At 40.1% G+C, this 23,861-nt stretch overlaps 3 protein-coding genes and 1 pseudogene across 3 annotated transcripts; 1 reads left to right on the top strand and 3 right to left on the bottom strand.

The window, feature by feature from the left end:
* Positions 1-701: 701 nt before the first annotated feature.
* On the top strand, positions 702-3,854 carry LOC117240743 (annotated as a pseudogene).
* Positions 3,855-14,267: 10,413 nt separating this feature from the next.
* On the bottom strand, positions 14,268-15,086 carry LOC117240742. The gene has a single exon (XM_033506783.1). It carries the CDS (start codon positions 15,084-15,086, stop codon positions 14,268-14,270), a length of 819 nt encoding a protein of 272 aa, XP_033362674.1.
* A 1,494-nt stretch (positions 15,087-16,580) lies between these two features.
* On the bottom strand, positions 16,581-17,165 carry LOC117240741. The gene has a single exon (XM_033506782.1). The coding sequence runs from the start codon at positions 17,163-17,165 to the stop codon at positions 16,581-16,583; it is 585 nt and encodes a 194-aa protein (XP_033362673.1).
* Positions 17,166-17,167: 2 nt separating this feature from the next.
* On the bottom strand, positions 17,168-17,785 carry LOC117240740. Its single transcript, XM_033506781.1, has 2 exons — positions 17,746-17,785; positions 17,168-17,673 (listed from the first exon to the last, which is right to left on the bottom strand). The coding sequence occupies exons 1-2, from the start codon at positions 17,783-17,785 to the stop codon at positions 17,168-17,170; spliced, it is 546 nt and encodes a 181-aa protein (XP_033362672.1).
* Positions 17,786-23,861: the final 6,076 nt, after the last annotated feature.

Below are 23,861 nucleotides of genomic sequence, written 5' to 3'. Positions count from 1 at the left end.
AATCACTTTGATATGAAATTTCATTTATTGAAATACAGATCAAGATTGATTGATAGTTCCATTAAATACCTATGGAATCCATATCTTCTTGGTTGCTAAGTCACATAATTCTTTCAACATAAGTAACTGCAAAGAGCTACGTTCCTTTTTGTACTTTGAACCATTGAGGCCATTTCTCGAATGTCAACCAGTTCATTACGTTAGTACATTCAACGTCTGTAATTGTGGCTTTTCCAACACTACGTATTTTTGCTAATTCTATTATACTTATATCACTTTTGAGTTCTTCTTTTGTTTCGATAGCTAGAGCACTATTAGTTTCATACTAAAATCTTATAATCAGAATTCACTGAACCCAATGAAGGAAAGAATACTTTAGAATACATTGTACATGAACGCTAATAAAATATGTGCACAGTAGGTATTGGAAACGGAAACGGTCATCATTTATTGAAAAGTGCTATGTTGGGATAATAAATCGTTCTTATATTAGAAAATTGGGATAATGGGTGCTCGGATTAAGGGGGAGCGGCTTTAATGGAGGCTCCACTGAATCCAGTGTACTTTGCTATAAATTCTTGAAGTTAAAATAAAATGGAAACCTAGAATAAAAAGATTGCGTTTTCCATTTCGTTCCTTAGTTATTTACAATTGAAGATCGACTGAAATATCACTGTGCGGAAGCAAATTTCCTTACACGAATGAAAACTGGTAAGCTCAAACAGCGGGGTATACAGTGATCCTCAAATCGAACGATACGTGAGCGGCACATTACCACGTACGAGTCGTAGAAAAGGAGACTGTTACATTCGAAAACGTAATCCATCCTGCGTGACATTCTCTAAGAAAAATGATCGATTATATGTTATATCTATAACTCTATATCTATAATATACTCTATATCTACAATATACTCATTGAAATCTATAATGGTATATCGGAAATATATATTTTGCCTCCATAAATAATTAATAAATATGATCAGGCATAAACAAGGTGAGGTGCGATAGTGTGGATGATAGTGCTACTGCTGGCATAGATGGCGCTGGGGGTACTGCTGCTATTTCTTCTCATTTAAGAATTGCGGAAAGAAAAATCGGACTACGGACGCCGGGATTTGAACCCGGGTTCCGAACGTTTGTAACCAAAGATGCTAATCACTGTTGGCATCGAGTGCCGCTACAAATGTTTATACAACCATCATGCGTTATATATCTCAATCCTCTCGTTCACGGGTGAACACAAAAAGATCACATACTCATTAAATATTCTTCAGGTGCTACTAATTGTAGTTAAACATTTGCTCGCATGCTCCACACACATTTTCCAAGCTAAAGGAAACTACAAAAAGATTGTTTAAGTTTAAGATCTCAACTATAACAAATTTTGTACATTATTTAAAAAATTTTTCCACTTACTATTTGATAATTCAGTGACAAGTATTGGGACTAACAGTGTGAAAATCCAGAAACATAAATACAATCGATGAAGAAACGAATGAAAGTAAGATCAATAAAGGGTTGAATAAGTCGAATATTCTCGAGGAATTCTATGCCGATAGTGCGATTCTTGTGACTGGAGCAACCGGTTTCGTTGGAAAAGGTCTCCTAGAAAAACTGATGCGCGTGTGTCCGCGCATCGCTGCCATTTATATTCTAATTCGTCCAAAAACTGACGAAACGATACAACAACGATTTAAGAAGATCATAGATGATCCCGTTCGTAAATGTTATTCATGTTTCTTTCAATAATTAAGCATGTCCGGAGCTAAATAGATTAACTTTCTTTTCTGGAATTGAGTTGGTATTTTTTTGTCTTCAGATTTACGATGGCATCAAAGCAAAGAACCCATCAGTTTTGAGCCGAGTTTACCCCGTGAAAGGTGACGTGAGTCTGCCAGATTTAGGTCTTTCGCGAGAAGATAGAAATCTGTTGTTAGAAAAAGTAAACATAGTGTTTCACGCCGCGGCCACTGTGAGATTAACGAGCCGTTACACGTCGCTATTAATGTAAATACGAAAGGTACTGCTCGTGTCATCGAACTTTAGAACGAACTGAGGCATCCGATTAGCTTCGTCCACGTCAGCACAGCTTTTAGTAATGCGAATCTACACGAAATTGGGGAAAAAGTTTATACGTAAGAATAAGTTATACGCAAACATTGTTCCATGATTTACAAATATTATATTTGTAATTATAGCGTAAAAAATATGATCACATATTATTAACTTTGCAGCACGAGCTGGAAACCTTCAGAGGTGATCGATATGTGTGACAAATTCGACAATACGTCGATCAACCAAATAGATAAAAGGATTTTAAAAGCTTATCCCAATACATACACATTCAGTAAGAATTTGGCAGAGCAGATTGTAGCATGTAAGAGCAAAGATCTGTCAATTGCAATAGTGCTGCCAAGCATAATTGGCGTCTCTTTGGAAGAACCATCTCTTGGTTGAATACAGAATATTTCTGCAGTAACAGGTATTTTCATCAATCTTTTACAAATGATAAATGTTCAATACAGATTTCCTCAGATTTCAGAAAAGTGGAGTTAATCTCCGGGTTTGTGGAAAGCTAAATGACAGGATTTCCACTAGATCATCATTATCATAGTTCAAGTTTGTTGTTGCTCAAAATTACGAGAATTCTTTCAAATCTATTTTGCGCTGCATTTCTGGTAATATCAATAAAAAATTACAATTAAATTCTAAACCAATATAATGTTACCAGGTATCTTTGAGCTAATCGGCGGAGGATGTGCGAGAGTAGGACGATGTAGGAGAGATACAAGATTGGGTAGTGCCTGTCGAACTCATAGTCGACACGATAATATGTACTGCATGGCATTTCACCCTACATTGTGATCGTGAAGTTAAAGTTTACAACTGCACGAGTTACACATGTCCTTTTAAGTAATATTTATTACAAATTTTTTTCTACTAATGTAATTCTAATGTTAGAGTGTTCCAAAAGTTCCAATTTATTCAAGTAATGTGGAAAATGGAAGTCAAACAAATATAAAATACAAAAGTGCACTTTTGCTACCAATACTTCAATTGCGATACAATATAATATTTATTTCAATTTCATAATATTTCCCGAGATAATCGGATAATAATAAACTTTGTTCTAAGTATAATTCCAGTAATTGTAATAATGTAAATGTTCCAACTGACAAGGTGGGGTCCGATGATAGATGCTATGGTAAAATGCAGCATAGAAACCCCACTGAAAGATACGCTATGGTATCCAGGTTGTTCAGTCGTAACTAATAGATATCTTTACAACGTTCTGAGCGTAAGTCCGCGTGTTTTGCCTGCGTTCGTCGTAGATATCCTTTTAAGACTTCGAGGTAGTGAACCAATGTGAGTATTCTATCGATTCTCGAACAACGAGAACAACCTATCTGGAATAATCTCTTTATCTATAACAATAATTAAAAATGATATTTCAGAATGATGAAACTTCTCAAACGTGGCAATAGGATGTTCGCATCACTACAATACTTTATGTTGCACGAATGGACTTACCAAAGAGATAACTGTGCCGAATTGGCGCGGAAGGTAAAAATGTTGAACGACAGCGATATGGTCAACCTAGATTTACGGGATATGGATTGGGAGAAGTATGTTGCAATTTACCTGATGGGAATTAGGAAATTTATTCTGAAGCAGGAATTTAAGTCAACAGCCCGACAACGATTATTAAGGTGCGTATAAAAGTATAAAAAAATAGGAACTAATATAAATACATATATTTTCGACTATTTCAAGCTGTACTCGATACATCAGACCACCACAATATCTGTTACCGTAATTTTGCTATGGATAATATTATGTTTTCTGTACTGACTATTTGAACGTTATTTTTGAACAATTTTGAACAATTCTATAAAAAAAGAGGCTCATTATCCGTTTCATTTTGTCTTTTCACTCGTGTCGTTTCTAAATAAATTCATTTATGACATTGCTTCATAAGGATGTATGTATTTATATGCACACGGTTTTTGATTTATAAACAATTTATATATGATGATTTCTTTACACCTCGATGTTTATAGTAAAATAACATTTGCGAACGTTTATACCACATCTTTAAATGTGTGTTTAAAGATCATTCCTACATAAATATTCTACGACATGTGTTTATGTAGTGCTGAACAACAAAATAATTATATAGAGAAAAATAGTAATATTTACTATTAATAATTTGTATATTAAGCCTGTTCACTGAAAATAAATATTCTTCCGTATAATGATAAAAACTTCTTTCATCCTCCACCAAACAAAAGTCATGAGATAATAGCTCGATAGCAACATCAATTTACTATTGAAAAGTTCACTAAGTAATTAACAATGATGATAAAGAATAAATATCTTTTAAAATAAGGTAATTCTAAAGTAATACTTTTCTAAAAATCCTCCATTTGTCCTAAAGGCTCAGTTAGTTACAAAATTGTTTGTTCACAAATCTTGTAGGCCTTTGACCAGTCAGCGTTAAAATTATAACACTATCGACGAAATAGGGAATAGACGTGACAGTTAGAGCTGGATAAAATATTATACATAATATATAATATTATCAAATAATAGTTAGTAAATAGTGTACGTAGAAAGGCGATGTTTGGGGGGGCCCACCTTCAATACCCTTGACATTCTCATATGTTATGAAGGTTATCAGGTTCCAGTCCTCGCTCGTTGTTCGTTATAAAATTATTAAAATATCTTTGATAGAAAGAACGTATTTTTTCGACACTGCGTACATATTTAAGGAGTCAGCATGTTGTATGTATGTGTTGTGAACTAATTGCATTTATCATTGTATTCTGACTTCTTCTGTCGAGATTCTTCTTCTATATTCTATATCTTCTTCTTATGTATTACTCAATATAACTATTCACAGTCAGTTTATCGTGTAATCAAGCAGTAACTTACACAATTTCTAGACGAAGAGTTTCACGAAATTTCGAAATGCGTTTTTTTATTTGGAAGAATTTTACAGTCAATTCTCATTGAGAACTATAAGTAAATTATTCTAGCGTGGTACTATAACTTAAATAATAAGTGTTTAGCCTATGTTTGATTCTAGTTGAATCTAATGCTTAAATCTAAAGGGTAATGCCTTCTTAGCCTGCGGATCTGATTCGTCGTATCAAGTAATTGAGTAACTAGTGGGTTTTGGTGGTAGTTAATTCTCATGTTATATCTATTACTGAATTTGGATATTTCTTCTTTAACTGTAGATATCTTAAGGTCGTGATGTATTGTTTCGTTGGCAACATACCAAGATGCATCTATTAAGGATCTTAGAGTTTTTGATTGGAATCGTTGAAGAATTTCTATGTTGGAATTACTCACTGTTCCCCATGGTTGGATCCCATAGGTCCAAACAGGTTTTAATATTGCTTTGTATAGCATTATTTTATTCTGCACACTTAAGTTGGAGCGTCTGCCAATGAGCCAGTAGAATTTCTAAAATTTTGATTTAAGTTGTTTGGATTTATCCATGATGTGTCGTTTCCATGTCATTCTTCTGTCCATCAAAATGTGTTTTCACGAATTCGTTAGCGCGCGTCTTTTATTATTACAAATGTCGAACAACAAACGGATAAAAAAATTTAACGGTTTCTATCCTTTGCAAATCATCTTATGGAAGGTTTCTAATTTCATACGTCCTATTTTGCAGATTTTTCCAAAGTCTACAGTTGTCAATCTAAACTTTTTTCTGTAACATCATTATATTTCTTTCTAGATGCAAAAAACTTACTTTTCGTACTTCCGCGCCTCTTCTTAGCAATGACATTCAACCTCTCACAAGTTTCAAAGACATACATTTCGTTTCTAATGACCTTCCGGAGCATCTTATATAAGAAAATGTAAAGTTCGAATGCTCGGGACGGCCGCCTGTACTTCGTTACCTTCGGCTGTGGAAAGAGAAATCGTAGATAACGACCATAAATGGTCTGTGGTAAATTACTATGGGTTGGATACTAATTTTGCTATAATTTCGTTTACTAATTTTGTTGGATGCTATAATCACGTGAAATCATAGAATATCACAAACTACAAGAGTGTTTACAATTTTTACGATCATGCATGTGCCACGTCAAAAGTCGTATGGACCTTTTTGTCTTTCTTTTTTAAATAAAGTTTGACATCTCAAAGGGGGATCGAGAGTTTACTGCGTACGATAAACTTCGCTTAACTTTGCAGAAAATATCAAAATTTAATTGTAAAGTGTTACTATAATTTTTTCGCAAAATAAAAAAAATTGAAAACAATGTTACGAATCAATTTTATTAAATTCACTCTTTGAAGAACAATACAAGAAGAACCCATTTCTGGTGGTTGGGAATGGCTTTTATAGTCTTGCAATCGAAAAAGTGGGGTATTCGTTCTAAGAACTTCGTGGTTTTGATGGACCATGTTCAGATGACAAAGGAGTTTTGTCAGATGCGCCACACATGCTTGATGACTCCATTTAATGTAGAATCGACGAAAACAAAAATTATATTATAATTTCGAAAATCCGAATTCCAGGTGATATATTTTTTATAGGAATTTTTGAACTTTATGAATGGGAATTTAGATGAAAATGTTATTACCTTATGTATGTTATTACCTTCTCACACAGCATCAACAGCGACAAACAGCTAGCACGTGCCAAAGTACCGGCATCAGCAAGGTAATTATGTGTTTAGCCAGAGTATGACCTATCACCAGTAGAAACTAATACTGTAAGAAGAATGCAGCAGAAAGGACTTGTTTAAAAAAGTGAAACTAGAATAATGCTTCCACGAAAACTACATCAGCCGAAACCCTATTAATTCCAGAAACACACCCGTAGAATCGAAGATTGGAGCGTCCACAAAAGTAATCACGTACCAAAACTCCACGCTATCATGGAATAATCCTTCATGTGATAATTAGCCCTTGATAATCTTAGTATAAATAAGGGTAGCCACTTAGAGACAGTAGTCAGTCAGTTAAAAATTTGTCTACATTTCAGTTCTTTATTTGTCGAGAGTTCGGTTATTGAGTTTAGTTCAGTTCTTGAGTTTAGTTATTCGTTTCAGATATGGAGTTCAGTCCAGTTAATTGAAATTTTGTCAAGAGTTAATTAAAGATTTATCGCGAGTTAATATCACGTTCAGAAGAACGGCAGTATCTGCTTAATCGAGAATTGTTTTTAATCTAATCTTTGAGCATTGTCAAGCAATAAACCCGATCATTTTATTAATCATGAACGATTCATACAGTGTTTAAACTGCACTAATTTAATACGATAGTCCAAGAGTGCGGTCGACAACATATATAAGCAAGGTGAGAAGCTAAACATTGTAACATTTTCTTCTTCTTCATGAATAAAATTATTCATTGACTATTATTGTCAACAATCAAGAAGATATTGAGAATATTTTATTCATTCCAAGAAAACTGTAATCTTCCCCGTGCTGGTAGTCCTAGACATAGTAAGTAAACCGAAACGTGGAGTTTACTTACCAGTCGCATTGATGCGCTAGTTAATGCTACTCATACGGTTATGAATTAGAATATCAAGGATACAAGAATCTGGGAATTCAAAATAGTGTCGCGCTTTAGAATGGCACGACAAGCTTTTGCATTGTTTCAAAAATAACGAATGAGGATCGAATTAATCGAAACAAATTAACGACTATTTCTGGTGGCAGCAACTACTGTTTTGATTTAAACATAACTCGAGAAATTTGAGATTCGCCATCTAAAGTAATACATAACGGTTACGAACATCGAAGATCAAGACCAGATCGCAACAACCGGCTTGCCAATGGCTATCGGAGCAATGGCTATCCCAAATCCTTTTTCTATCCATTTTCCTTTCTCACAGTCGTATCCTTGACATTCGATGTGAGGTTCTAGGCGTGGATGCTGACTGCTTCAGAAAGATAAAGCAAGCGTAAAAACCCACCCGAGAAAGGGAGCGGGACGGCGATGTAGGCTTAATACATGGCATCGGTCCGACCGGAGGACTTCGCGGGTTAATAACCCGCCAGACCTGCGTCAGCCGCTGCTCGGAAATGGACATGGACGGGACATGGCCGCGAGGCCGTCAGGGCTGTAATTGTTCGGAGCTGCTGTCACGGCTCGTCCTTTCTCTTTCCTGTAATCTTACCACATTCCCCTTCCCAACCCTTCAGGGGCCGCGATTCCGCTAGCGGCTCGTTGTACGGGAATGCGATCACGAGGAAATCCAGCCAAAAATATCGTACCCCGTTGATCACATTGCAACAGGTGGGAGCCCCGCCTTCATCCGCCGGACTACCAGGATGACTCTATAAATGATCCCTAACCTTACGCTGAGGTGCGCGGCTATGGGGAATTTTCCCATCAATAGCACTGGGAGGTGACTGATGAGTGTATCAGTCATTAACGGCCAACCTCGTGATACCAAGTGGTATTAGCCGTCGATCGACAAGCAGCTTTACTGGGAGCTTCGCCTTTTCCGCCGAAATTGGAGGCCACCGGAGGCTTCGGTCAAGGGGGAAAGGCAAATGACCCAGTTGATGTTTGATTCCATGAAAGCCAAAACTACAACCAGGATTCGAAGCAATGACGACAACAGCAAGCATACAATAACGGAAACGAGAAGGACCAGAAAGGAAGCGACATCGGCGGAAGCGATATTAGGTTCTCCGATCCCGGTAACGACAGAGAGAACTGCTGACATTGGTGTAGCCTCAGTGGGAGTTCCAAGGAAGCGGATATCATCGGAGGACGAAGAATCTACTGGTAGTAATGCGGAGACTGATGCAGGAAGGTAATATTGCCTTGGATGGTTGACTGCAATGGTCGAAGCCACATGGCAGAAAGCTTCTAGGGAGGAAGCCTTGCAGTACCTCGGGTACCTCGAGCTGGGACACGTGAGGAGGACATGTGCCTCAACGGTAGATCGGTGGTACCCATGTTATAGGTGTCCTGGCTCCGATCACCGAGCGAGGGTATGTCCTGCCTCTGCTTCCAAGTGTCCACTTTACGAGGTGCTTGGAACACATACGGCACATCGGATGGAGTGGCCGATATATGTGCCCCTCCCCGAGATTGAAGAATAAAAGATTGCATAGGTATCATAATTGAAGTCTTCACTTTTGGTTTTAAATGTCATGAAATCATACTTTTCTTAAAAATAAACAATACTTATAATTGTCTGTGACACATTTTTTGTGACAATGCGCTCATTTAAATGGCCCGCTTTAACATATTAAAGTTTGAAAAATCGAAGATATTCACCAAGTTATAAACAAAGTATATGGATAAGATAACACGAGAAAAAAGATAAAAGTAGGTTTAGAGAAGTGGTGAAAAAAAGAATATGGAAGCAAGTAAAGAGAGAAAGCACTGTTCTGGATTTGTATTTATTTCCCACCGACTCAATTTATCGAGAGAGCGTGCCCTGAAGGGGGATCAGGTTGCACCGACATCGGCACAGTGGCAGGTGAACGAATGTCAGGGACTAAGATATGAGTCATCGCCACGTTTCAACGCATTTTTCTGCTGACGGAAACGAGCGAAATGGATAATCTCAAATGTTCAAATCCTCAAATGCTGGAAAGAGGAACGGTCGAAATGGAAAAAGGATAGAGAAACGATTAAAATGGGAAGAGGAAAGAACTTGGCAGATATCCTACAGTACAGATGGACAGGGCAGGGCAAAGACAGATACAATATAAAAAAATAATAAAAGAAATGGAAAGTACAAGGAATTAAGGAGAATATAGAGGAAGAAATCAAGCGATGATAGCAAGATTCAAATACGGTAATAAAGAAAGAATCAATAACTTATGGATAAAATCAGAGGAGAAGAACCTGAATGGTACTAGATTGTAATTAGATTGTTTGGACAAGCTGAAGAAACGATGGAAAAGAATAAAAGAATGCAGGGAAAAGGATAGCCATGTGTGGACAAGAGCAAGGAAGGAGATAATGAAGAAAATAATGGAAAAGAAAAGAAAGTTAGCTGGAGAGATCTAACGAGTATTTTGAACAGTTTAAATTACTTTAAATACCATTTATTTTAATATCATATGAAAATTTCAATAACTATTTAAAAAGATTATTATAATGTATGTGTACTCTGATTTTGATGACACAAGTATGTTACATATCGGGATTATGAGCAACTTTGCATGAGCTTCAACGGAATTTTGTGTTTCTTGTAGAATTTCCTTGTCCGCGAATAGCGTGTGCTTGACCTCGAATTTATGTTGATCGAATGGGAGTGGGGGAGAGGGGGTTTAGGTAGATTAATGTAGCATAACATACTTTGTTCCTTATACATATTTAATGAGGGAGGGCGAGAAGTTATATGGCGATAAGGAACTTCGCTAGGCTGTGTGAAATAAGCACTATGAAATTGTTTCCCCTGTTTTCTTCCTTGTTCTAGCGAGCACAAGAATGTGATGCATGCCGCACAGCGTTTCGGAGGAATGTCTTCGCATCTTATGTATTTTTTATCTAAGAGCCTGACTGCATTTTGAAGGAACATCTTTTGCGTATGTTGCATAATATTTCGGACGAATGTCTTTTACGCGTTATTTATTTTACGTAACTTGACATATCCTGTTCCTTTGTATGTTTGATTTATATCCTTTCCAAGAAATCGTACAAGAGCAAGAGGAAGAAATTCATAGAGAAGGAATGGAAAGCAGAAATTTATCTAAAATAATTCTTTTAATTTTTTAAATTTTGCAGCATCATAGCTTTATTTTCTTTCCCGAGAGAACGATTGAGTTGGGATCCATGGTTCCTTTCAGATTTTTAATCCTCACGCTGAATAGAATACGACGTAATAAAAGAATTTCGTCTTGAACTTTAAGATGAAAGTCATCGCGTAGCTGCTTTCTTTGCAGTTCTTCACCGATCCGTATATGTAGAATAACGCTCGCAGCAAATCATTTTCGAATACCCGGTACATTTTCAAGAGATGCAGCGAAATTAGTCCTTAATTATTATTTTCACTATTAAACTATTTAACCACTATACTATTGATATTATATAATTATACTATTATACTATTATTCTTAACTATTAGGTTTACTCAAAATTGAAATATTCTTCGTTATTTTGACATAAATAATATAGCATGCCATTTAAAAGTAAGAGGAAGTTGGCTTTTAAATCTTCAAACCGCCACGAACTATATAAAAGGAGTACATGCACTTCATAATGTTCGAAACCGTTCGAAATTATGCAAACCATGCAGAAACACATTATTTCATATGACGCATACTTTAGATGTTATTCGAAATTTTCGAGTTGCGTAGACCATCCTGTACATTGGTATTTTGTATTCTCTGTACAGTAGTGTGCGGATGATCGTGTTCAGCCAACTCATTGTTTATCAAATGTTTTTCAGTATATTGTAAGATATTTAATTTTTCGTATAACATATGTGGAGAGGACTTGTATAGAGAGTGTCTGATCGTGAGATTTATTGAATGTTATTGCATGTTGTTGAAACCGTCGAATATATTTAAAAATAATAAGTTAGTAAACAGGCTATATTTTCTAAGTCGCTCGTACAGTTTATAAATTGCAAACTAAGATTGCTAATTAATACTTGATACATGCTCGCAAGATACTCGTCGATAACTCTTAGATAACGCGTCGATACTGTCGCGCACACGATCACTTCTGTTTATTTATACTAGTCGGGGAAGAGTCGGAAAATTCAAACTCGTCTTTATTCGACGGTTGTATGTAGCGGCGACATTGTTTTGCCCGGAGTTTATTTGTTCTTACATTACTTGTAATCTAACGGTCTTGATACTCCGAGGCAAAACAACAACATGATTTGAAATGTCCTCTCTCTCGTGTGCCGCTACACATACTTTGCAATAGTTACTCACTTATTGTGATATAATTTATTATCGCAACAGTTCCTTTTACACGGATACATATTCGATTATGTAACAGTTACGACCCCTTGGACTAACAATTCAGACTCTCTAGATGTATTTTCAGAACTGTTTTTATTTAATATTTTCCTAACATTTCTTAACGATCTTATCTTAATGATCTTAATCTTTTTGATCTTCTCGAGAAACGATTCTGGGCGGTGTATATATGTAAATTGTATTACAATTTAAATAGTAAGACAGTCCATAAATTTGGCTGGTGAGATATTTTTTTCTAAATTTTTAAGATTTAAACCAATATACTTATTCTCATATGTGTTAAACTATTTCGCAATATTTTAATAAATTTTATGAACGATGAATCTGAGCGACCGCAGCATTGAACACGCAGGCAGAGCATGGAAAGCGATAAGCTGGCGGAAAGTAGGCTGCAAGTGGGCGAAAGACAGGAAGAAGCGGAATTTTATTTAATTATTCTATATGTCGTACGAATAACAGAAAAAAATAATTGGAGAAGGTGTCACCATACTCATGAGTCATATTAATACGCGAGTGGATTCGCCGATCGTTACTTTCTACTTGCGCATGACCGACCGCCTTGCGGCATCCGACAATGAGGAATAGTCCCATCCTTATTTAATAACCACCAATTTAATTACAGATATATGCTCGCACTAACGTCAATAATATGTTACTTTATTCAAGACCACTGGCATTGCACCGTCCTTTTAAATTATTTTTCTTCTTATACATACGTCGTGACAAAGTGATTAAAAAAAAATCTCTTTCAAATCCTTGAAATTGCATTTCGAAACATTTTTCTTTTGCATATTTTTTAACAGCGGCCGCCAACACATGTCAGATCTATGCGTTTAAAGGATCTTTTTTTCATTTTCGAAGTACTTTTCGGTTAATAAAAAAAAGAAATAAATAATAAAATGTTTGTGCGTCATAGAGATTGTTTGGAGATGGTCGTGATGTATTTATGGATGCGATAGATAAGCGGGCGCACCATGCAGATACAACGTTGCCATGGGCGGTAAGATTCAACTTAATAATAACAACAATTGTTTGTAAATATCTCGGAAACTAAGGCCGAGCAGCGGTTATATGTATAGGAAAATGTTGCTCGGAATATTGAATTTTCCAACAAATTTAAATTTCAGCAAAATCGACAGTGCAGTCTTACTTATGAATAATTACAGAATATCATTGTATCTTACAAAGCTGCAAATTTTTCTAATTCGTTTGCGTAAGCAACACCATACGTCATTCTTCATTTTATAATACGTTATTTATTATATATTCCATTTTTATTTCTATAGTTGAACAATATAAGAAAAATGTTTTCAGCCCGAGAAAGATTTCCGTACGTTACTTCACTACGTATTGCATAATAATTATGCTATAAAATGTCGATACTTATACTAACTTATACTTGTAAATGTAGGATAAATTATTCTGTTCTAAACTCTTCTATGTTTTTGACTTCCATATTAATGTATAAACGTCAGTAATGAAAAGAGTTAATATGGATATTTATATCATTAATTTTCACATACACATATCGTGTAAATAACGTTGGAAAAGGTATAACATTTATGAGGTAGAGGTTCAGTAGTATTCCGTGTAGAAATCTGAGAACTAATTAAGTTTGTGTTACAGTAGAATTAAATTCTAAGGTTATTAAGTGAATACATACATATGAGGTGTAAGTGTTGACTTATTTCCACTATAGAGCAAATGCGCAGGCTAGTCAAGGAAATAACACTAGCACTAGAAAACAAACAATACTGTACAGCCCTCTTTATGGACATACCTAGTGGACATAGAGAAAGCCTTTGACAAAATAAACCACGAAAGCCTACCACAAACAATCAGGAGACAATTCCCCGAGCAAATACACCAATTAATAAAATCTAACTTAAGCAGCAGAACCTTTGTAATTTGGTGGTAGTTGAGTCTCAGCCAGGAGAAAAGAGAATGCGCGTTTCGTCCCGGGACTACCGGTGGATTCGTCAGTAAGGCTATGCCCGGTAGTCCCTGCCTTAGACGTAGAGGGAGTCTCGCTAGGTGCGGTATTTGTATTATGCGCCCGTATATTCGACCGCTAACGAGACAGACAGACACGTTGTCGTCGTAGTAGCCCTTTGATGTTGACGGTTGGTACCCTTTTTTTTTTTTTGTACGTGCAGAAATCCTCATGGACACTCCGCTGCTGCAATAATCGCGTAACAGCAGAGTAGAGTCGGACTCCTACCGACTAAAACTCCACGATGACCATCTTATGCGCGTGACAGGGGTGCTCCAGGAACCTCTTATGAATTAACTTCAGTTGCATCCCCTTCTCGCGTTCTCTTGTTCGAGCCGGCTATTGAGTAGGCGTTAGGGGGAGATCGTTGCCCCTAGTGCTGTCACTTCTTCTGGTCGTATTCCGTTGGGGTGGTGACGGGGCGGCTCTGGGTCTTCTGACTGCCATCCTTCTCCATCGTCTCATCCTGCAGGGGTGAGAGTTTTTCTTTCTCTCCCTTTCCGCTCGCTCCCTCGCTAGCATAACTCGCTCGCAGAAGAGACGGACGGCCTCGTATTCCTGTGACCCTCTCAGCATCGCTTCTACAATCGCTGAGGGGGTCAACGTTTCTCCTATGGCGTGCCGCAGGGTGTAGCGGGGCAGCTCCCACGCCGGACAGAGCTCCAGGGTGTGCTGCGCTGTGTCCCTGCCCTCTCCGCAATGGTAGCAGATGTCTGTCGTCTCTCGCCCTATTCTCTTCAGAAACTCGCCGAACACGCCGTGTCCGGTGAGCACTTGTGTCATCCTGAATGTGAGTGAGAGGCCGTGGCGGCTCCTCCATGCCTCCCAGTTTGGTAGGACAGCATCCGCGCCTCGGTGTTCGCTTCTCCCGTTGATCAGTTGGGATCGCCACAGGTTCCATGTGTCCTCCTCGGCGGTTCCTGTGTCGTTTGGAGCCGCCTGCTCGGTGGGGTCTTCTCGCGGATGCCATTCTCTCCGGCGGGTGTATCTCTTTTTGAGCGCCAGCGCCCGCAGCTCCCACGGGGGGGACGCGGCTAGGGTGGACGCCGACGCGTGAGACACCGTCCGGTATCCCCTAATGATTCTGATGGCGGTCACTCTGTGCAGCCTTCTCAGGAGCAGAATGCTGCGACGGCTTCCATCAGGTCGTCCGCTCATACTGGGGCCCCGTACATCACTCGTGACCGAACGACGCCCTCGTAAAGTTGGCGCACCGCGTCTCCGGCCCCGCCGATGTTCGGTAGTAGGCCGCACAGGGCATTGGCAGCCGCTGACACCTTCGGGATCAGTGAGTCGAAGTGCGGCTCGAACGTCCACTGGCTGTCGATGGTGAGTCCCAGATACTTCATCTGTGATCCCACCCGGACGGTTTCACCTGCCATGTTTATGCATAGGCCGGGCGCTGGTGTCCCTCGCCTCTTCCTGTCCTGAGCCTCGAAGTGCTCCAGGGCCGTCACTATCCTGTCCCATGGCATGGTGTTGAACGCGTTGACGATGTCCAGGGAAACCGCCAGCGCCACGCCTTTCCGGGAGACCATGTCCTCCGCAATCGCTCGTACGCGTCTGACCGCGTCAATCGTCGAGCGCCCCTTCTGGAAGCCCTACTGGCTTTCGTGCAAACCTGTCACTTGGCCCGCTATGTGTCGTTCCAAGCGGGCGGCGACTACCCTCTCGAGTAGTTTGCCGACCTCGTCCAGTAGGCATATCGGCCGGTACGCTGACGGCGAGATCGTCGGTCGGCCCTCTTTATGGAGCAGGACCAGCCTCGCCGTCCGCCACGCCCGGGGGTAGACTCCCTCCCTCAGGCATCTTGTGAAGAGGTGCCGGAGTCTGGGGGCCATGACCCCCATCACTTCCACCCAGATCCGGCCAGGGATTCCGTCCAGGCCCGGTGCCACGTTGCGGGAGGTCATTCTTCTGGTTGCCTCCCATATCTCCTCCTCCGTGACTTCCCAGTCGTCCCTCCATTCCAGCGGTCGTATCGTTTCCCGTGGCCGCTCTGTTTTCTTGTGGGGGAAAGAGCGTTCCGTTGATCCGCGTCAGCAACGTTGGTTCCATTTCCTCCGTTGTTAGGGGGCCCTTCGCGCGTAGTTTCTGTGTCACCGTCCTGTATGGCCTCCCCCATGGGTCCGACTCGACTGTTTCGACCAGTTCGGACCAGGCACGGTCCTTCGCTTTTTTAATTTCCTTTTGTAGCGAGCGCCATAGCGCGCGGTACGCCCGGTAGCGCAAGGAGACTTCTTCTTCGTCGCGTTGTCGCCAGCGGCGGGCCCTTAGGTACTGTCTTCGGGCCCGGACACATCTCGTCCTCAGTTCCGCGATGTCGGGGTTCCACCAGTAAACTGCTCTGCTTCGCACCGTGCCCGGTGTGGCCCGTGGCATGGATGCGTCGCAGATTGCTGTCATGGCTTGGCGGAGGTTCTCGGCCTCCTCTTCCACGTCTGCTTCGGTCGTCGTTGTCGAGGCCTCCCAGCTCCAAGCTGTTGCTATAGCAGCCGTCCGGAGTAGATCTTCATTCCTCTCCTTTATTTTCCATCTAGGCGGTGAGCGCGCGTGTCTCCCCCTCGGCGGGCCGCGCCGGTCGTTTGTCGTCGGCATTCCAGGTCCAGGTGCGTCCACCTCCATGAATATGTAGAGGTGGTCCGACAGCGTCTAGACCCCTTCGGCCACTCTCCAGCCTGAGATTCGCCTGAATGCCTCGGGGGAGGTCCATGTTACGTCAACAATGGAGCTCCCTCTGCACGTCACGCAGGTACTGGTCGAGCCCCTGTTCACTAACAGAAGTCCAAGTCCCGCGGCCCAGATTGATAGCGTGCGGCCGCGCGCGTTGGTCCTGGCGTTCCCCCATTCCGTGGAGTGCGCGTTGAAGTCTCCCAGGACGAGCACTTGTCGGGGGAGTCGTCGCCTGACGTAGTCGCCAACTCCGTCTAGGAATTCCTCGAACGCTGCCCGTCCGCTGTTAGGTGACAGGTACACCCCCACCACCATCATCCCTGCCCATTCGACCGCGGCGTACCCGTTGCCGCGTTCCAGCAGGGCTCCGTGGGTCAACGCCCCGGGCGTTGATGTCCAGGTGACGGCAATCATTCCTTCCGTGTCTCCGACCCACTCCGGGGCATCCAGAACTCTATATGGTTCCGTCACCACCGCTAGGGCGACCGTTCGCTCCCGGATGGTTTGGTGGAGCAGCTCTTGTGCTCGCCTTGACCTTCCCAGGTTAGTCTGGAGGATGCGCATTCTTAGTTCTTTGGTGTTCTTTCCTTGTTTGTGGCTTCCTCCGTGCCTACCTCCTTGTTCGCGGGCTTAGGGTCGCTTTGCGACGGGGAGCCTTTCTCGCTGCCTCTTGCAGCCGTGGATCCGCGGGCGGCTCCTTTCGTTCCTTTCTTCGAGGGGGCGCAGGCCGGTCCCCCCATCCTGTGCACCGACGGTGCTCCAAGCGCCTCGCAGTGCAGGCATTTCGGGCTCGCAGTAGTGCATGCTCTCGCCTGGTGCCCTGGTTCGCCGCATCTGAAGCACAGGTGCCCCTTGTCCTCCTTGGCGGTGCAGGTCTTCCCCGTGTGTCCTATCCCAAGGCACCTGTACCACTGTAACAATCTCCGTTCGATGGCTTCGACCTTCGCCGTCGACCAGCCTATGGCGACCTTTCCAGCCTGGGCCAGTTTCCTCACTGCACTGGCAGAGCCTCGTATCCACACGGTGCCAAGTCCGCACCAAGTGTGCAAGTATTCAGTAACGTCCGCGGCAGCTTTGGAGGAGTGTGGTTTGAATACTTTAGACAAGTATTTGGCAAACAGGTCGGCTTTTTCTATAGGGCTACGCGCCCATCCACCCTGCGGACGGCGGATTGGGGGGATCATTTGTGGGGGGCGTGTGAGTTTCCTGGAGGCCTTCCATAGTGAGTAGTTGGAGTCGGCTGTGGGGGATAAGCTGGCGAGGTATTTTTGGAAACAGTCGTTTTTATAATTTTTTAAGGTTTTGGATAGCTTTCTAGTTGCGTTGTTTAGTTTGCGTTTGTCATCCGGTGTCCTATGGGTCTGCCATACTCTTCTTAGTCTAAGTTTTTCTGCTATTTTTTTAGTATGTATTGGGGATATTCCTGTTTGCTGATAGATGACTTTGTCGGTGTGAAGAGGCGGATTGCGTTTATTATGCTCGTGTTTAAGTATTCCGTGACTGCTTCGATTTCTTCCTTTGTTTTTAGTGGAGTTAAGGCTGAAGTTGAGTGTGTAAAGACTTCTCTAAAGAGCTGCCAGTTGGTGTGTTGGTTGTGAATGGAGCCATTAGGTGTATTCTCGATAATTGTTGAACTGACTGTTGCTATGACGGGGGAATGATCAGAGGAGAGATCAGCCGAGGAGTTGATTTGGACGTGTCTTGATGAGATATTTCTAGTTACAAAGAAGTCGAGAAGGTCGGGTATTTTGTTAGTGTCAGTGGGCCAGTATGTGGGTTCGTATGTGGTGAGGTAGTTGAGGTTGTTGGTTATTATGCTGTTTAAGAGGTTTTTGCCTCTTGCTGTAGCCAGTCTGCTGCCCCATTGGGCGTGCTTGGCGTTATAGTCTCCTCCAGCTATGAATCTACTGCCCAGGGTGTCCAGGAAGATATCAAAGTCTTCTTTGGCGATGGAGTGTCTGGGAGGGCAGTATACTGGTGATTGTACCATGACAGTCTTCTATTGCTACGTGTGTTGCTTGGAGGTAGTCTTTCTGGAATAATGGAAGTTCGTAGTGTTTAATACTTGTTTTGATTATGATTCCGGTGCCACCGTGGGCGTTTCCGCTGGGGTGTTGGGTATGGTAGAATTTGTAACCATTTATTTTCAGATAGTTTTTGTCGGTGAAGTGGGTTTCCGATACGAGCATTACGTCGATTAGCTGGTGTTTTAGGAAGAGTTCTAGTTCAAATTTGTGTTGCGCTAGGCCGTTGGCGTTCCAACAAAATTATCTTAATAAACATATCTTACATATCAACATACATAATAAACATATCTTAATAAAATCAATTAAAAATGAATATCATCAATGCTTTGGGTTTAGGCTTGGATTAGATTTGCATCGCCGCGAAATAGCATCGGAGTAATTATAGAAATGGTAAACCAATAAATAATTGATATCATTTTACGAAAAAGATAACTATTATTACAAGATAAAGGTAAAGTAAAGTACAAGATTACCACTTCACGGCTTTCATACGTTAAATATGGTAAATTCAAATTAAAATACCTGCTAAATCAATATAGTTTTGGATAAAAATAGGTTAATGCCTTTTTGTAGAGAATGCCGAAGTGGATCGATAAACGTATAAAAAGCATATGACTCCATTTAAGAAAACAAAACTGACCTTCGTATTTTCACTAAATTCATCCACTTGTCAAGAAACCGTTATTATCACATTATTTAGTCCTTTAAATCCTAGAACTTTTATGTCGAACATTTTCGCGTATTCTCTGAAACGAAAATATTTAACATGGACACGGTTCGTGGAACACGCAGTGCAGATTTAATACGGAAAATGTTAGTTACTAATTCGTTACTAGTTACTACTCACAAATTGAAAAAAAGCGCGCACGTAGCGAAACGTATTTTTTTCAACAGAAACTTTCTTTCGATCCATGACAAAATGAAAATAAAGAAAATATATGTAAGGAAATATAAAGTATATGTACAGTATGGAAATTGTAATTATTGCTCGCTCGCTTCGCTTGCATGCTTACTTGTTGGTTGTGTAACGTCAATACATATCAGAGGCCGGATGTGTGCAGGTCTTCGCCGTGTACCCTCAATTACCCCAGGGACCCACCATAAACTTAAACTTTCAGTTTATTATTTTTGTATTATCAGTTTATGGATGGTCCTTGAAACAGTCCTTAGATTATTATACGTCCTTACTAGTTACGGAGAAAGCAGGTAGTTACCTAATGGGAAAAACCCAATACGTGACTAACGAAAAAGCTGGGCTTCCCATAAACAATATTACCTACTAGACACGTTGGTAGGAAGTTTCCTCCTCCTATCTTCATTTATCTCCCACTAACCACTTTCTCTCGAGGGCGGTTAAGACCCTTCGTTTAACCAATTAACAACGAAGCCTATTCCCTCACTCTTCTAACTAAAATCGTCACCAACAGATCCGATGGACCCGTGCGCTAGACACACCCACCCTTAGCTTTCCTCCGACACAGCATCGTCACTCAACTTCACTTCTTCTACATCGTTGGAAAAGTCAACTACTAAGTCTACCGCTAATGCCCATCGTGCAGTCTAAACATAACGCGAGAGTCGGTCTCGGTATTGTCGAGCCTACATTTCCTCTCCTAAATATCTTATAGTGCTACGTCCACTAATACATTGAATCCAATTACAAGAGCCCTGCTCTAACGTACATATCTATCTTATCTTCGTGCGATAAGTGATTATCTATCTATCTATGCTCATCAGTGTAATCTAAGTGTTGGAAATATATAATTTATAATTCTGTGAATCACAGTGTTATACAAACTCAATCACCCCTATTATCTCACCGAAAATCAGGGGATCGATCAAGTCGTGGCGTCGATTGTTATAATCGTAACGGGAATTTACGACTCCCGTTGACGTCTCTCCTAGCAACTACGTCTCCCCGCGATTGGTCGAACAAACACGTAAAGTTGGTATTTGGGTTGTAGTAAGAACGCTGAGTCGTAACCCAACTACTAATTTTCCTTTATAAAACTTTATTATAAATGTTAACACTTACAAAATAACACCGAACCGGAGAAAAGGGGTTGTATGAGTACAGCAACTAGAAGAAGGACAAGAACTGCCCGAGCTGGGCGAAGTCTCGGTTTATATACGTTTTGGTTTTAGGATGTTGAGGGGCTAGGTGTGGGTTATGATGTAAAAAAGTATCCGAAGGTCGGCGGTCGATGTCTTATCACTGATGTAGGTTGAGGTGTGATTGATGTCACACGCTCGTCGATATATTGTATATGTTCCGTCGGGCAAATAAGACGATCTGCCTGCGACACTGTAGGACCGCGAGCAACGGTTAGAAATACAGCCTGTAGTAAGCCTCGTGGCATAACACCAGTCAAGTTTGCAGAATGAAAACTAATCGAATTCTTTAGTTCGGCACATAACATTGAAATATCTATAAGCATTCATTAAATCTGACACATATATGCATGTAATGATAGCAATCTGCCGCAATAAAATGGTAAACATGTTTATAACTTGATTAACAATACATTTCATAAAGCTTATTTATCCATGGTTCAGAACATGCATTACGAATTATAATACTTGAATTTATACTCACTTTCTTCAATTGAATCTCGTGCTCGAGGAGGAAAGCAATGCGCTCCTTGCGATTTAATTACGTTTTGTAATTGTATTTTAAATGTCTTTTAGAGGCTTTCATTAAATGTTTTGTTAAACTGATTAGTTAAATTATTACAAAGCGTTTAAGATGCATTTATATGCTTATTTACAATTACAATTCCTGTGTCATTGATTTTTATTTAATAAAAAAAATTAGGAATATTCATCAGTCTTTTTGATACGATTTATCTTTGGTACGTGGCTAAATAAGCTTATTACGGCTACAGCAAAAAGCATCTTCGTATATACAGACACTCTTATAAAATTTAAATTATACTTAATAAAATTTGCAATCCAGATAGTTCATGCGATAGCGCTCGATGTAGCCTAGATCTTCGTAACCTGGGTGTAGACGAGGTTGTGTCATAACGGAGCCGCAAAAACCCATCGCGACGTAACAGGTAAACGAGCTAAAAATACAATGGCTCATAATTATTAATGGTAGTTGATCGTTACTTAATCGGAGCTTTTACAAGCAATATTAAAAACCATGCAATCCAGTTATGCATTTATGAATTCAAAGATCTCATCGCTATAAAGAATACATATCTTTACTATTAATATGTATTACTATTATTGCATATATAATTAATAAAATATTATTTCATTAATTACATCCAAACAAAGTTAAGAGCTTTACACATTTCCGTTTACACATAATTTGACAAAATAATGTTTCGAACGAAAGCTAATAAATTCTCAATCGGCTATAAATTTCAATGCATGAAATTTCCAAAAAATTGTTTTTTCGATAAAAGGTCAAGGTGACTTTATACTACGATCTTAAAATGACCTTGAATCTTGAAACATCCTGTAACAGCAACAGACATTTTATTCATCAATATTATAGGAGTTCTCAGTTGTTGTAACAAATATCGAATATTCAACGAATAGATACTATAACGATATTAAATCATTATTACAGTTAAATTTATATCGTAAATATATTATTTATTTTTAATACTTACTTAGGTTGTTCACAGTTTAAAGCTTATTCATGTTTTTGATTGAAGTGAACAATTTTGAAGATAAGAACGTCACTGAGTTGTACATGCATAATCTATACACGTTATTATACTATACATGCATTATTATATTATAGAATTGCTACCTACTTCAGCTTATTTGAATGATGAAAAAATGTTATTTGTAAATTATTCTTGATAAGTTCTCTTTTCTGCACAATACCTCTTATGAAATAACTAATTATTTATGTTACGATTTTCATACCTTCCATTCAATAAACATGCAAATAATATCAATATATGTATTATATTGTGAAATATAACTAATATTTAATAGTTTGGTATTTTTATATGTCGGAGATGAAAGAACACCGGAGCCTTTGGAATTTTGGATAATCCCGCAACATTGTAAACTAGAGTCTACTATAGCTGTAATTGAACAATTGTAGTTATTCAATCCGATTGTAATTGTTCGAGAGTCGTGATAATGAGCTTGGGCTCGAGGCGACAGTCAGTCGCCGAACGTAGGCGCGGTCACGGGATGAACGCTTTGTCTAACAAAGGTATGGAGTAATTCTATAGCTCTCCTTAAAAGAAATATTCGTGGCGACACGCGACAGTAAACATTCCAACGGTTTCTGTCCCGTGGCTCTCCACACGCAGACCCTATTCTTCGAGTAAGATGATTGCCAGATGTCGATGCGTCTCCGCAGTACATGTTCGGCTAGCCCGAGGGCCCGTTATAAATCTTAAGGTTTAGTTAACTAAAGTCCTTCAAACCGACAAACAGTCTTTGTCCCAACTACGGGAAGATAGGGGAGACATATTTTTCAACGAGCGGCGTCTCCCACTAGCAACTTTCCCTCGAGGGCGGCTAGCATCTTTTTCTAACCACCGATATGGAGATTGACCAATTAGCAGCAACGCCAATTTCCCTTACTTTCTGAACGAAGGCTTTTCTCGACAAATCCGATGATCTCATATCCTTAGACACACCCCATTATAGTTTTCCTCTGTGGCATCATCGGGACGGGAAAGGCATTCTCGCTCGCGATCTCATTGATGAAAGGAGTAACTCTTTACGATCAGTGAATATTACGCGTCCGACTTAGATTTTGTGAGTACGTTCATCTATCATCCCGTCGACCGCGGATTCGTTATTGAACCTAGGATCATTGTCATTAGTTTCTCGAGTACCTAACTACCGCGGTTACTTGTCCGGTTCTATAATAATCGTATTTGCACTAGTCAATGTCTTCTCTATTGCGTAACGACAACGTGTAACCCAAACGAAGATTCGTTTCACGCCCCTAACCCTAATTCTAATATTTACTGTATCCTGTTACCTTTTAATGTTTCTGGTTATATAGTTGCATTTACTTGAATAACGACAATAATGATAATACACAACAAATAAATACAACAATAATAATAAATAAATAAGTTACAAAATGCATTTTCTTTAATAATAGCTTGTAAGAACCGTAAAGTAAATAGATTTTATTTCTACAAAACTTTACGAATAAGCTTAAAGCGTTTGATACAGAAATCAATCTTCTAGCACAATCTTATAATCCAAAAAGAAGGTACTACCACAAAGCGGTAATAAA

Source organism: Bombus vosnesenskii, unplaced genomic scaffold (assembly GCF_011952255.1).
Source record: "Bombus vosnesenskii isolate JDL3184/JDL3185 unplaced genomic scaffold, Bvos_JDL3184-5_v1.1 scf7180000014854, whole genome shotgun sequence".
NCBI lineage: Eukaryota > Metazoa > Arthropoda > Insecta > Hymenoptera > Apidae > Bombus > Bombus vosnesenskii.
Note: the sequence above shows the minus strand (reverse complement) of the source record. Positions and strands in the feature narration are given on the sequence as shown.

What these genes read in the sequence shown, in the direction of transcription:
- LOC117240742 (XM_033506783.1), bottom strand. Translation starts at nt 15,086, where the DNA reads ATGAGCGGACGACCTGATGGAAGCCGTCGCAGCATTCTGCTCCTGAGA.
- LOC117240741 (XM_033506782.1), bottom strand. Translation starts at nt 17,165, where the DNA reads ATGCGCATCCTCCAGACTAACCTGGGAAGGTCAAGGCGAGCACAAGAG.
- LOC117240740 (XM_033506781.1), bottom strand. Translation starts at nt 17,785, where the DNA reads ATGATCCCCCCAATCCGCCGTCCGCAGGGTGGATGGGCGC. An exon ending in TCCGCAGGGTGGATGGGCGC is followed by an intron (nt 17,674 to 17,745) that starts GTAGCCCTATAG and finishes ACTCCTCCAAAG; the next exon opens with CTGCCGCGGACGTTACTGAA.